The sequence below is a fragment of the Doryrhamphus excisus genome, linkage group LG8 (genome assembly GCF_037039965.1).
Source record: "Doryrhamphus excisus strain RoL-2023G ecotype Guam linkage group LG8, RoL_Dexc_Guam_v1.1, whole genome shotgun sequence".
Classification (NCBI taxonomy): Eukaryota; Metazoa; Chordata; class Actinopteri; order Syngnathiformes; family Syngnathidae; genus Doryrhamphus; species Doryrhamphus excisus.
The window spans coordinates 3,073,037-3,088,693 of NC_136364.1; the positions used below are offsets into that span (position 1 = coordinate 3,073,037).

Consider the following 15,657-nt stretch of genomic DNA (forward strand, 5'->3'; position numbering starts at 1 on the left):
ATTGAAGAGAGATGGGCAGGGTTCTGGAGACAACAGGCAATTTTATTGTAAATGTTGATCCAAAATCATAGAACATCAACTCAAGCTAGCAGGATAGTTTGGAGGGGGGGAGGGGGAAGTCATGCGATCTGGCAAAGGGTATCGTAGTGCCTCGATACAGCAGCATTTTTGTGAGCATGCCAATTACCCCTGTTTATTCGAATAGCTAAGATCTCCTGTAATAAGTTGTTATTTTCTCCCGCTTGCTATAGGTAAATAAATGGCCAGGTTGTAATTGTAGCATTTACAGTAATTACAGTCACCTTAAAATCTCTTCACAAAGTCCATAGGAAAATTTTCTCAGTTTTTAAGCTGTTTTTCTCTGAATAGAGAGAGACAAAAGAAAGTGCTGTGAAGCAACCAGGAAATATTCCAACAAAGAAAAAGTATCTCCACCCACCTATCCAGTGGTGGCAGACAGCGCTGCAGAGCTGGCTAATGTGCATGAAATAGTGTGCTTGACATAAATGCTATTGACAAACTTGGCTGGACGTTTGGGGCAGAGAAGTGGCAGCATATTTAATGCATATTCATCCGTTTTATCCCACTGGTCTTTGCCAGAGCAGCCACACCGTGTCATCTCGCCACACTCCAGCTTCTCTCCCAAATGGAGAGTGACACTGATTATGCAAATCTCATATCTTGTCCCCCACCACCACCAATACCTGCTACTTTATTCAACTTGTGATACGGCCCTCAACCAGAGTGGAGGGGACTTGTGTTTATACATGCTGCGTATATCATATTTTGGAATACACTTCTTAACAGTTGTCACTTAAGGAAGGATCAGATGTGCTTTGAAGCGCTTAAATCTTTGCAGGGTGGAAAAAAAGGGATTAATGTGATTTTGTGGAGTATTTGTTCATATAGGACTGAGATTCTACTTTATGAAGGTAGTGATGCACCTGAGCTAATGTGTGGAAAAGTAACAGGAAACTAAAGTACACTGTAAAACCCCTTTTGGGACTTTAGCATAAAATGTATATTATTTTGTTCAAAATGAATGTAATAATCTGAAGCAAAGGTGTGTGTTTTGGCAAATGTATTACCCTAAATGACGGAAGATTTCCCCAAGAAATGAAAACAGCTAAGGTTGTTCCATTTTTTTAAATTGGTGACAAACACCAATTTACAAACTATCGGCCAGTCTCCTTACTACCACAAATGTCCAAAATTCTGAAGCTATTCAGAAGCTATTCAACAATAGGCTGAATAAATGTATTAATGCGAACAAATTACTATCAGAAAGTCAGTATGGATACAGAGTAATATTTCTACCTCCATGCCACTGATCAAAATTACGGAGGAAATCACTAACGCTGTAGATCATAGGAAGTGTGCAGCCTCAGTATTCATGGGTCTGACAAAAGCAATCAATCAAATCAATCATGACATCCTAATAACTAAATTAGAAAGGTACGGAATAAGAGGATGAGTTCTGAACTGGGGCAAAAGCTACTTAGCAGACAGGAAGCAATACATAGAGCTAGGAGAATACACACCTGCAAATTCATATATTACGTGTGGAGTTCCCCAGGGGGTCATTAATGGGACCAAAACTGTTCAATTTGTACATCAATGATATCTCCAAAGTCACGAAAGACTTAAAGCTGGTATCATTTGCGGATGATACCTCTGCTTTTTGTTCCGGAGGGAGTACAGACAAAATCATTAGGAAGGTCAGAGAAGAAATGGTCACACTAAAAAGATGGTTTGATGACAATAGATTGTCCTTGAACCTAAGTAAAACTAAAATCATGCTGTTTGGTAACAGCAGAAAGGGCACGCACCAGCAAATACAAATAGACGGTGTAGACATTGAAAGGGTGAAAGAAAATATATTTCTGGGGATCACAATAGATGAAAATATGAGCTGGAAAGCACATATTACAAATATACAACATAAGGTGGCCAGAAATATTTCAATATTGAATAAAGCAAAATTTGTTCTCAATCACAAATCACTTATCACCCTTATTTCTAAAATCACAAATACTTAAAAATACACAAATACTTAAACTTGCTGATATAGTTCATCTTCAAACAGCTAAAATAATGCATAAGGCTAAAAATAACCAATTACCTAAAAATGTCATCCAATACTTTTCTACAAGAGAGGAGAAATATGATCTCAGGGAAGAAGTACATTTGAAACACTTCTATGCTAGGACTACGTTAAAAAGCCATAGCATTTCAGTATGTGGAATCAAACTATGGAATGGATTGAGTAAGGAAATCAAACAATGCACAACAATGAGCCAATTCAAGAAACAATACAAGCAGTTGATGTTTGCTAAATACAAGGATGAAGAGTCTTGAACCAGTCATGATGTGCTATATATATCACTATATTGACACTTACTATGGTACCCATTATGGCATTGGATGGTCATATCACCTCGTACTTCGGTACGTGACAAAAAATAACAAAAATAAAAAAATATATATATATATATTATACATACAGTAAATATACTGATTATGTGATGCACTCAATTGTAATCTGATGCATGTTCAAATGAAATAAAACCATTACCATTACCAAATGCCCTTTTCCAATTTAGTGACGACAGCCATTATTTTTGACAGCTATTTCGATGCATTTTCAAGTGACCTAAAGCCCATGACACACAAATTGTGCCACGTGGGAGCAAAAGACAACTGAATTTTGTCTCTTGAACCATGTCGTGTAAATCCAGCTTTAAGCAGGATTATGCAAAAACTACTCAACCACCACGACTTGGAAAGTTGAGGCACAGACTACGGACTGATCCACAAGGAACCATGGATCCACAGAAACATTTGTCAAAACATGCACCCCTACTGTGTCAAATACTCCACATGGTGGTCCCAAAAGTTGGATTGACCTGAAATTTCTCCTACTTCTCCTACGAAACAGAAATTGTCGGTATCTGAATTGCCGCGACAAGCGTTTCAAATTTGAAGATTGTTTGAAAAACAATGGGGGGCGGGGGACTTGAAGTTGTCCTAATGAAGCCACAACATGTACTCCCTTACATATGACTACACAAGTGTAGTAATTGTTAGTCTATATTCATACAGTATATACAGCCTGTGTGAAATCCATCCCTCTTTTCTGTCCCGGGGGAGTCGTCATATCATTCAGAAAGAATCCTCCCCTCATTCTTCCATTTTGCCGCCCTATGAGCAGGTCTTGCTTCTTGGGGCTTTACCGCGGAAGGGAAGCTTATTAGACAATCTGGGTAGGAACATCAGTCATGCTGAATTGTATTATCTTCCCATTGAGGAGAAAAATGCAGGGAATAGATGCTCATTTTTATTAATAGCGTCCATCATAGTGCCCTAGCCAATATGTAGCTAAGGTCTACATGAACGCCAATATTTTCAAATGCCCCACTATGGTGTTAATCTCCATCCACAGAAAATGGACAAAATGTCTGACATTATAACGCCTCTGTTCATCAATATAGTCAGATATAGGATCCATCATGAATGCTGTTGATGATCATGAATGATGTTGCATTTTCTTATGACACAAAAAGCTCTGGGCCGAGTAGTTCGCATGTTGGCCACACAGCCAGGAGATCGGGAAGACCTGGGTTTGAATCTACGCTTGGGCATTTCTGTGTGGAGTTTGCATGTTCTCCCCGTGTATGTTTGGGTTTTCTCCGGATACTCCGGTTTCCTCCCACATTCCAAAAACATGCTAGGTTAATTGGCAACTTCAAATTGTCCATAGGTGTGAGTGTGAATGGTTGTTTGTCTATATGTGCCCTGTGATTGGCTGGCGACCAATCTAGGGTGTAGCTGGGATAGGCCCCAGCATACCCCCGCCACCCTAATGAGGATAAGAGGTACAGAAAATGAATGGCTGGACAAAAAGCTCTGTTTTACCTGTCCGCACACACACGCCGAAGCCAAAGTTCTTCAAAGTCGCCACTCGGGCCAGAGTTTTCCAAAAGATCATTTGCGTTTATGTGTGGACAAGAGGCAAAAATACATATGTGTTTTTAAAATATCTCGTGTGGACAAAGCTAAAGCTGCTGCATGTGATTAGAGTCCATCTCTACGCACAGAGCAGCCTTTCTATCAGTTGTTGCGTACGAGTTTAAACGCCGGCGTCACCTGTGCCTCTCCTCGTCGCATCTGTCACAACGTCGCCACTTTGCACGGCTGTGATGTTGTGTGAGCGCAATGCAGGCCGGCCTCTGTCAGAGGAAGGAGAGGATGTTAAATTGCATTATCGTGCGCGACTCTGAGGCATGTCTCTCTGCAGCTGGCGGGCCAGGCGCATGCGCACGTGGCTCCTAATGAGTGTGCACAGGGGAGGAGGGGGCGACCTGTGTGGAAACAAAAGGCCGGGCTTGTCGGCCACAGCAGACCCCTTCCATCAACCCTCCGCCTCCTCGCCTCTCCCCCAGCCCTGAGCGTGACAGACCAAGAGCAGAGCGCCGGTCCCTTCCTGGTGGCGTGATTAGATTGGGGCCGAAGCCTCCAGCTGGCAGGCCTGTCTGCGACTGGAGGCGGCCGTCCCCAGCGCTCGTCAGCGGCTGACACCTCTGACAGGCAGGGGACAGCTTCAGCAGACAGGTTCATTAAATGGCATTTTTTACAGATGGGCCTCCAAAAAAATAAAAAAATAAAATGAGGGCTGGGCTTTGTCAAAGCGCCAAGTCTACAGGGGCCCCGTGCGTCGCTCCGGACCGAAAACCTTTGTTGTTATGACAAATCTTCTGATCGCGGCTGTTTGAAATCAGCTTTTTTCCCCCTCCTCTTTAGCCTCCCTTTTGTTGACAGCGAGCCCTTTGGCCTGCGCTTTGTCACGTCAGAGAAATGTTCACTTTGGCTGGGCAGAAACACGGTGCTATGCTAAAAATACTATTATTCAGTTTAGAACTAACCCATTAAAGGATGGTACTGAAAGGAGCAAACCTCTCCCAAGGCCAAATTATTAGCTTGTGTAATGTAGGTAATGGAAACGGTGCATAATGAACACATTTTCTAGCAACCCAGAAGTCACACATATTAGACAGTTTTTTAGGCCTTAAAAGTCAAACAAAAGTTCAGTCATATGTGTGCCAAATCTTGCAACATATTTGCAGTGTTTTGCTTTTTCTTTTTTTATGTTTTTCCCCCTAAGTGCAACAACCAAAGGGTACCAGTAATGGCAAATTATGATAATAATGGAATAGGACATTTCATCTTGACAAGGGTGGTTGTCTTGCTCAGCCCGCGACCTAAAGTTGCCTTTGAGGTTTGGACCATGACTGACTGAGGTTGATGCCACAGGCCTAGTTGCTGAATGCAATATCAACAACACAATTCATTAAATATCATTTACATACATGTATAAATGTTTTCCAAGCAGATGCTAACATAAATAGCATGTAGCTGATGACTAACCCAAAAAAAAACCCTTGTTTCCATTTTCTTGTAAGACATCTTAAAGAGCAAGTCAATCTTGATTTAGATTTTTGTTTTTTTAAAAACATTTCTTTTTTTAATACAACGTCATGATATTTAATGAGCAAAACATTTCATTATCTGTCGTCTGCGCAAGCAGATAACTTGTATAGCATGTAGATAATAGCATAATGGACATTGGTTTTACTTTATTATAGTTTTATTATAGAATTTTGATTGTGTAAGGGGACACACTGCTGCTCCCTTTTGTGCGCGGGTTCAATCCCCACCCCTACAACTAGCCTTTAGAGATATCCAGTGCGGGTCCTAAACCCAAATGAATGGAAGGCTTGCGTCAGGAAAGGCATACCGTTGAAAAAGTAAAAAAAAGTTTGACCCTGGAACAAATGAATTCACTTTACATTATTTCCAATGGTTAATGAAATAGTTACTTGAAAATCATACATGTATTCCACACGCCACCTGCGAGCCGTAAAACATTCCCATGATGCATTTCAGCATTATGCACGGTACTCGTAGAACATCTGGCCAGTGAGAAAAGGATGGGGTGGGGGCATAAAAACGACCCTCACCTGCCGTCCTCTCTTACCAAGCAACCCCGCCCCCTATAGCCTCCTCCTTTGGGCTGTTCTGTCTCTATGACAACTGTTTGAGTCGGGGATGGGAGCTTGGTGCAGAGGTGTCAAGTCAGGGAGAGGGAGGGGGGTGCATTACCTTGGAGGAGAGCATCAGGGGATGCGGCTCTGCACATCCGCTATCTCCATCTAATCCAATTTTAATTGAGCTCCAGAGATTTTGGCGGTGGCGTCGGGGTCGAGCCCGGGCTATTCCGTGGAGAAATTAAGGCGGAGGAGCGTGCTCCCGCCGCACACTTCCAGCGTGTCTCTATTTTAAATGAGCATTAGCATCACAGCTGACCTAGCTTCAACATCTCACTCCTTTGTATAGTACACACACATACACACACTTTTACCACCTCGCTGCTCTGTTACGTCTTTACTCACACACCAGAATCTGTGTGTGATGATGACCCCCAGAGCTGATGAGGTCGTCCTTCAGGACAAGATTGTTCCGAGAGAAGTGAGATGGAAAAAAGGGGGGGAGTGTGAGGGGACCATTCTCACCTGTCAGAACAATTGTCTTACTTTTCTGTGTAGAACCCAGCCTTTGTCTGCCGTCTACATTGCTTTTCTTTTTATTGATTTTTTTAATGTTGTTGTTGTTTTGTATGTGTCACACCCCAAATGGGGTCTCTTGCTGAATGCCTGGCTGTGCTCTGTCAACACTACGGAGGGGCCGTAAAAAAGCACTAAAATATAACACTACCTTTGGACCACAAGCAACCAGCCAATCGGTGGCTTGCACAAAGAGCTTGCATATCGGCCTAAATCTTCCCTCAGTGCTCCGTCTTCTAAAACCGCACAAATACATGAGTCTCAAATGCAAAACAGTGAAAAAAGATCAAAGTAAACACATTGGAATGGGAACATTGGCAGGAAGTAGAAGCCTACCAAAATAAAACCAGTAGCAGCACGCAACAATTATACACTACAATACCCTGGTGTTTTACAGGTCTTGGCGTACACCGAGGGTCTCCACGGCAAATGGATGTTTAGCGAGATCCGTGCCATCTTCTCCAGGCGTCACCTCCTGCAGAACACCGCCATGGAGGTCTTTATGGCCAATAGGAGTATGTCACATGATGCACTGTGCTGTAATGTTTAAAATATCGTATAGATTTTCTTGTTGAGGAGTATTTGAATGTGTCTGTTGACAGCATCAGTCCTCTTCAACTTTCCCGACCAGGCCACTGTGAAGAAAGCCGTGTATAGTCTTCCTCGAGTGGGAGTGGGCACCAGCTATGGACTACCTCAAGACAGGTGGGTCACATGGTTTCCAAGTCTCCCAAAGGTGTTTGATGGGTTCTTCCACAATAAACTCATGCATGCATGCTTTTATATACTTTCTTTGTGTACTGGGAACAGAAATTGCCCAAAGTTTTCCCACAAAGTCCAAATCATTTCATCTCAGATTAAATAAAGATTTTTAGCCATTTTTGGTCTATAACAAAATTTGTATTGGGCCAAAAATAAAATAAAATAAAAATGTCCCATCAGAATGCAAATATTAGGGATCAGGACCACAATACGCAAGATCAACTAATAATCTCTCATACATATAGATTTATATTATTTTAGTTATTTCATTGTTTAGAGGGCTAGTGGTTAGCGCGCAGGCCACACAGCTAGGAGACCCAAGCTCGATTCCACCCTCATGTATCTCTGTGTGGAGTTTGCATCTTTTCCCCGTGCATGTGTGGGTTTTCTCCGGGTACTCCGGTTTCCTCCCACATTCCAAAAACATGCTAGGTTAATTGGTGACTCCAAATTGTCCATAGGTATGAATGTGAGTGTGAATGGTTGTTTGTCTATATGTGCCCTGTGATTGGCTGGCCATCAGTCCAGGGTGTACCCACCTCTCGCCCGAAGACAGCTGGGATAAGCTCTAGCACTCCCGCAACCCTCGGGTAGGATAATCGGCGGAAAATGAATGAATGAAAGAATAATTTTTTAGCATGTCCTGAACAATTTTGGATTGTTTGGAATTTTTTATGCACCTTTTGAGGGAAAAAGTTTGGACACCTCAAATTTAGAGGCGCCTAAGGTATCTCGTCAGACTCTCCTGACTGACTTAATTGTCATCAAATATTTGCCCCTATTGTGTATGTCCAAACTACCACTCGTTGTCCATGGTTACTGTGATGTATCCCATGATTGGGATTGAATGTATTATTAAGATTCATTTTATATTTTTTACCATTAATTTTCATCTCATTTGTGCTTTTCCAGGCGAATCTCATTGGCCAGCCCTCGGCAGCTTTTCAAAGCATCCAACATGACGCAGCGCTGGCAGAGGAGAGAGATCTCCAACTTTGAGTACCTCATGTTCCTCAACACCATTGCAGGTAAGGCTTCATTTTTGCTGTAGGGTCTGTTTATAATCTTCCTTGAGAGTTGTTCCACCGCCATATAGCTGCCCGTCAAATTCATTGATTCTGATGTGTTTTCTTCCTTTTCCAGAAAGCCTTTATCGAAATGGAAAGTGTTATGTTTAAACCAATTATCTTTATGTGCATCTTAAGTGTAAGAGTCTCATGACTGCAAGTTTGGCCGCCACCGTCAATAAGCATAACACCGAAGAAAGAGCACTCAGCTATGGCCTCCTTTCTTTGCCACTCCGCCTCGTCCTTAAGTGGTCGTCGACGCCGTTGCCGCAACAGACTTCAGTGTTGCTGTTTGAAGCGCACAAGTCGGTGCGGCACACTCGGCGGGATAATTAGGCTTCCTGAGAGCATACACGAGTGCGTCTGTGCACTTGTGAAGGCTCGCCAGTCGATTCTCTGATCTGAAGTGAAGCTAACAGGGGAGGCGAGCGAGGGCCGTGCGCTAGTCTGAGGGGTGTCATCCACCGTCTCGCTGAGCGCTCATGCATATTTATATTTAGCCGCCGCACACTCGCGTTCGATACATTATTGTCAGCTAATTAGATGGAAGGCAGACAGAGGAAAACATGCAGAAAATTCATTAAAAATCCTTGGTAATGACCCGAGCTGACAGCGATGTCAGAAAGCAAGCAGACAGGCGGGTGCGGAGTGCTGAGAAGAGGTGCGAAGGGGAAGTGGTAGTCTAATTAACCACTATTCCAGTATTATTAACATCCTGACACCCCCGACACCAGCTACGCCAGCACCACGACTCTTTCCTCCACACCGATGCAGCTTCTTCTTCATCTTAACCTGAATACTGAGGATGATGTTTCTCGCCCCCACCGACTAAATGTCACCTTTTAAAATGATACAAATCCCCCCCCAGAAGGGTTCCTCAACAATTTAATCACCGTATATTATGATAGCAAAGGTTATTTTAGCACTAGAGAAGTGAAGCTCACAATGGCCTCATCTTAGATTTTTTTGTGTATTTTAATTAAGAAATTCAGCAATTTTTTAAACTGAAACAATTGGAAAATCCACTTTTCTGACCTATAAATGTAGTTAGAATATTGTCGTGTTAAACCATGCCAAAGTTTCTGATTATGAGGTTTGCACATTTGGAAGTGAGCCCTGAAAGAAGTTTGGGATGGCTCCACATACTGGGTTTCAAAAGGCGCGGTAAAACAGCCCCTTTGTGATGTTACAGAGGGGCGTACTGCCTTATATGGTGTGTGTGACCAATCACATGGGAGTGGGCATGCCTGGAGGCGGGCCATGGGTAGAATAAATTAAACACACCATTTTGGCAGGAATCACAATCTAAGGAAATACAGCTGAAACTAAAAAGTTTTCTGTGCAGGTTATTGTGTCTAGCTGCTCTATAGGACACCACAACTCAATACAAAAGAAAAATAAGTCGAAAAATAAGTAATATTGGTCACCTTTAATAACTTCATAATACATTTCAATTCACAAATATGAATATTTATTTTCTGTGATTCTTTTTACTTTTAGTGTGGAAGAACTTTGGAACACTGTGATTTTGGACCTGACAAATGTTCCTTCGTACCAAAATTCCCACATATAACCACCAACATCTTGTTGGAAGTTTTCTCCAAGTGGAGAAGTGGAGTGGAAGCTGTTGGACTGCAAGCAATGACTGCATGTCCCCCCTAAACCTTTGAACAAAGCATCGTCTGCACCGAACAAAGCCAACCTTTCCTACTTAATGTGCATTGTTTCTAGTTGCTGTCATTAGGATCAGCGGTAATAAATCCAACAAAGTGTCCTCAGCGTTACAGATTAGTCTTGACCCCGCAGCTGTTTTGCATCTCCGCAAAAACAAAAAGCACGACTTAAAATGTGTTACCGCGTCTTCCCATGGATTTCTTCCGACACGTTTTGCCATCTGAAAGCCATATTCCTACGCCTGCCAGATCACGCTCACATCTGGTCAGTGCGCGGATCAAACTACCAGACGTACAGACTGGAGCTTGACCCTCTGCTGGCTGATACAGTGCAACTCAGCATGCGGCGGCACAAGGAGCACACAAAATATTTTCATGTAGCACACTAGTGCTCACCATCATACTCCCCAAGAGACTGGAAGCGCGTCTCGTTAAAGGCTGGGAGATTTGTGGGCTTGTCGGTATGCAGCATGCTGATCCTTCTGGAGCGGTGGAGGCCTGCGGTGAAGTCTGCCCCGCTTTCACCCCCTCTAGTTTCCCCCCTGGCAGCCTTTCATCACTCACACATTTGTGATGTCTCTCCATGTGTCCAGGCCGGACTTACAACGACCTCAGCCAGTATCCCATTTTTCCCTGGGTCCTGGCCAGCTATGACGCAGAGGAGCTGGACCTCACCCTGTCGGCCAACTTCCGAGATCTCTCCAAGGTACTGCAGATTTTAGGCCAGGGCTACTCAACTACATACTGTATAATGAAAAGGGCCACCATTTTTAAGATGTAGGGGCCCAAAGGGCTGGACACGCTCTGTCCCATAATGCCCACTTGACACGAGTAAGCACATTTTGAATGTTTTTATTTTATATGACTTTCTACAGAATTCTAGAAAAGAACTTGGTGTTTTAGTATAACGGCTAAAGGACATTTGACAAAAATACAGTGCAAGTCAATTAAGTGTGCATCAAATAAATGACCTGGTTCCGAATTAGGTCATCAGATTTCACCTGGTTTACAGTGGCCAGCATGCAGTCCTTCATCATCCCTGCAGCGCTGAATCACTCATAGTTTTACATTTGTAGACTGAAGATGAATGACCAAATCTGAATGTGCCGCCACAGTTTATATTCCATTACAAAGTTACAAAGTAAACACATTGGCTTCCCTGTTGCATTTTCAGTCATTTTGTAATCCAGAGTCCAATTTTAGTATCTATCGAACAGTTCATATAGTATGTATTCTTTTTCCTTTCTCCTTTCAAGCACTGTGTCATGCACTGATGAAGCATTCAAGCACATCAGCACAAATAGTTTAGACAAAGAAGGTGTATAACACTATTGAATTACTAGTTTTACAATAGGATTTTAATGTAAAGGTGTGGGAACCTTGAACACAGGATAAGGGCACGGTTTAAAGGAAGATACGGACAGTTTGTGTAATGATGATAATAATGTTAGAGTGAAACAACGTTCCCATGTCTCTTCCATTTCTTCCCCTCCACCCTCCACTCATCTCTGTGTTTTCTTTTCTCCACCAAATGTAAAAATCTTGTTAAATGTTCATTTATCCATTTGTCATTTATATGCATTTTCTACTCCTTTGGTAAATATTTATGGGTGCCTGATTAATTGGATTTACATTATTTCTTATGGGGGGAAATTTATTCGGATTTTGAGTTTCGTTGGACCTTTTGAAATGCCTTAATGAAGAAAACCAAGGTTCCACTGTACTGCATACTGGCCATGTTCATTCCGTTCCTGGGTTTTTAGGTTGAATTCCAAGTGGGTCATCCACTCAAGTGTTGATGTTCCAAGTGTCCACTTTATTGGGCTTCCCCTTGACTGGTTAGATCACAGATGCATACAACATTGGAAAATAATCAAATAGCAACAGAGTGATTTGGACAGCGTTCATTTTTTCACTACATGAACTCTATTACCTCTTTGGCTTGACGGCTTTTTGTAGTCTCTTTCAGAGTCAAAATAGCTTGTGAAGCGGCTCACTTTGGCACAAACTTTGGCCTGGTTAACATGTTTCCCACTCCCCTTCCTCTCTCTCTTTCGCTCTCACTCTCATACTGCAGCTCACTGACCTGAAAACATTCACATTCCTGACTCAAATCTCTTTTCTGACTCCACACTGCACTTTGTCATGGCCAAACACCACAGATTCTTTTTAATGCATTGCTCAGATTTTTAGAATGTGAATCACATTCTGGTCTACTGACAAAGACTTACACGAACAGGGCATGGAAAAAAATAACAGGTATATATTAAGTTCAGCTTTGCTGACAATTCCGGAAAGGCTTGTTTTTAATCATTTGTATTTGTATTTGTATCTATGAAAACTGATTGGCTTTTGTATGGGTTTCCATTTCGTATTAGCTCAGCCAAACTCTTCTTAAAGTTCCATTATGCTAAAGGAAATCGTAATGGGAGACGGAGTGGTTTAGTTTGTTTTGAACATGCTTAACAAAGTTCCATTAAAGTACAACACATATTTATGCTCGCCCTGTCTGAAAAGGAGTAGGTCTTGGCTAAAGATTGTGCGGCCCTTGAATTTAACCCAAACAGATCTGTCTCTTAAGTATAAGATCTCTTTAAATCGGAATGTAGTTGCATACTTGCAGTTCATATTTACTGCAGCTGTGAGTGCAATAATGTAACTTATAGAAACAGGAAGAGCTGAAACAGAAAAAGTTCTGACGTTTGACCAGGTGGGCCAAGAAATCCAGTGTTTATGATTGATTGTGTGTACAGTATGTGTGTACTCGGTTAGGACCGTCAGCCACGTGAGCATCCCTCTGGCCACGTGGAGACAGTTATGTATTATAATGTATTCCGCTGACATCCTCCCATGCTGTTTACAGGCCTGAGCTGCCTTCATTAGCATGAGTTCACAGCCCCGATCGCTTGACAGTTGTCCTTGGAACCCCGCGGCTCTTAACTCCACAAGTTCACACCGCTCGGTACGCCCTGCCGTTCAATAATGGATGACACCGTCAGACGACTAGACCCTGATACCAAAAACACTCGACACAACCTGCACAACTGACTGAGATCTAATATTAACTGCAAACTACAACCACAAGAATGAATATATCGTGAAATCAAAACCTAATCTCTGATGGACATCTCGTGTGGTGTTTGCATGTTGTTCTTGTGCATGCGTGCGTTTTCTTCAGGTGCTGCCACATTCCAAAAACATGCATGCTAGTTCATTGGCAACTTTAAATTGTGAGGTATGAAAAGGTATGAATGTAAGTGTGAATGTTTTTTTATTTTTGCCCTGTGATTGGCTGGTGACCCATCCAGAGTGTACCCCATCTCTCGCCCAAAGTCAGCTGGGAGGCTCCAGCATACCCTCATGACCCTAGTTAGGATACATGGCATAAACGATGGATGGAGCCTATAATTATCAATTACAAGACATGTTGTATTTTATAGTTTACATGCAAATTTTAATAATGTCAAAATAAGCTCACATATGTCATGATGAAAAATTATCTGTATGTTTGGGTTTCCTTTTTACATAAAAAAATATTATATTCTGAACATCACCACAAACAAAATGATGACTTGTCCTTTTCGTTCCCACACTTGAGAAGCACATTAGCGACTCATTTGTCACTCACAGCTGAGTGTGTGATGATGGACAGCATAGTTTTTACCATCTGCAGTCAAACACACGCACAGTGTTTCCCAAACAAGCGTGTGCTCGCTGCTGCACCTACAATTAGCTGCTGCTTGCCTATTCAGTCAGGTGTGAACGCTGCTGTTGAGCGCTGTCGTGCATGCAACCCCCAGGCTGGAGGCTGGCTGCATATTTGAATGTCAGACGATCATGAAGCGTTGTGCGTGGGTCGTAATGATTATTTCCTGATGCGGTGACAGGTGGATGACAGATAGGTGGGACCTCATCTTGCTCATAGATGTTAAATGATGTGATGCAAATTCCTTATAACTGAATCATGTTCATGCTGGGATACATGTAATGTTATGGCTGTGATACTAACTCCAAATCTGGAACACTGAGACTGACTTTGCCTCCAATATACGGTGGGAAAATGCTTACTTTAATATGGCGTGTGTTAAGTAAAGACATATTTCTGGTGTAAAGCCTTGGCAAAAAACAAATCCAAGAACCAGTTTCATGAAATACTTTACTTTCTTTTGATATTTCGTTGTTCTTACAAAGTATTATACAAGGAAACAGTATCTAATAATAGAATTGGGTTGGCAGGTTCATACAAGTTTGGACACCCCTGTTCTTACCTGTATGGTACAAATTAATCACTAATTAATGAAAATGTCCCTATGGGAACACATTTTTCAAAAATCATATACTGTATCTCCAAATATAGTTAGTTACTTTTATCCCAAATAGAATTATAGATTTTGTTTTCTTTTGGGTTATTTTAGATAACAAGAAAAATAAGTGAGAAGTGTGTACCGTGCCTCTCGTCCCAAGATGGCTGGGATAGGCTCCAGCATATCCACGACCCTAGTGAGGAGAAGCGGAATAGAAAATGAATGGATGGAATTTGTGATTCCAGCTTTTCCCATATTCATTCATTCATTTTCTACCGCTTATCCTCATGAGGGTTGCGGGAGTACCAGGGCCTATCCCAGCTGTCTTCAGGCGAGAGGCAAGGTACACCCTGGAGTGGTGGCCAGCCAATCACAGGGCACATATAGACAAACAACCATTCACACTCACATTCTTACCTATGGACAATTTGGAGTCGCCAATTAACCTAGCATGTTTTTGGAATGTGGGAGGAAACCCACGCATGCACGGGGAGAACATGCAAACTCCACACAGAGATGCATGAGGGGGGAATGTGGCCTGCACGCTAACCACTTGGTCACCATGCAGCCCACCTTACAAATTTTTCATCCAATATTTTGTCAACTTTAACTGGTCTCAGTTCATGAGTTAATGACAACAAGAACAGCTAGTAATTAGACAACAGCTAGTACTAGTTTTTAATGGGAAAAATCACCCTACTGATTTTGTGTTTGCCGAATCCAGCGTCCTAAAAGTGAATCAAAGAAAAGCAGAAGTGTGCAGGACATAAAAGAGGACTGTAACACGCTGTCTAATGTGTTTGCCAATGGAATCATTGTGTCCCTCCAAAGTCAACAACACTTTGAGGGTGACTAAGTCTTTGGTGTGGGTTTAGGACCAGGAAAATGACATGGTCCCGACTAAATGGAACCATGTGAACATCAACTGAAAAAACACGAAAGCTAGGGAAGTTCACTCTGGCGAACACAGACCCTTGGAACATCACATTTAGACACAGTCAGTATGTCTGCAGTGTTGTTCCTGCTAGTGAAGGGAAGTGAAAGGCTGCTTATACTGTGTAGGAAAAGACATAAACAACACTCGGGAATGACAAACATCATTTTCTAGTGACGTCTCAGCAAGACATAAGATGTTGATAGGACCGTGGCCACCTTTACATTCCCTATACAGTGGAACCTGCTTAAACCGCCAACCCGTCTATGTCTAAAACTATGTCCCACCATGTTACAG

General features: G+C 42.3%; 1 protein-coding gene across 6 annotated transcripts in view; it reads left to right on the forward strand.

Annotated features, from left to right (window-relative positions):
• The window catches only part of LOC131134774 (neurobeachin-like), a 189,633-nt gene that overhangs the window by 143,387 nt on the left and 30,589 nt on the right, over positions 1 to 15,657 (forward strand). For all 6 annotated transcript variants that reach the window (XR_013627937.1, XM_078792628.1, XM_058080378.2 and 3 more), the window contains 4 exons: positions 7,018 to 7,135; positions 7,223 to 7,325; positions 8,295 to 8,410; positions 10,716 to 10,828. Coding sequence is in view for 5 of the 6 variants with exons in the window: in XM_078792628.1 (XP_078648754.1) it covers positions 7,018 to 7,135; positions 7,223 to 7,325; positions 8,295 to 8,410; positions 10,716 to 10,828 (450 nt within the window). In the remaining variant the exon portion in view is untranslated. The remainder of the gene's footprint in view (positions 1 to 7,017; positions 7,136 to 7,222; positions 7,326 to 8,294; positions 8,411 to 10,715; positions 10,829 to 15,657) is intronic.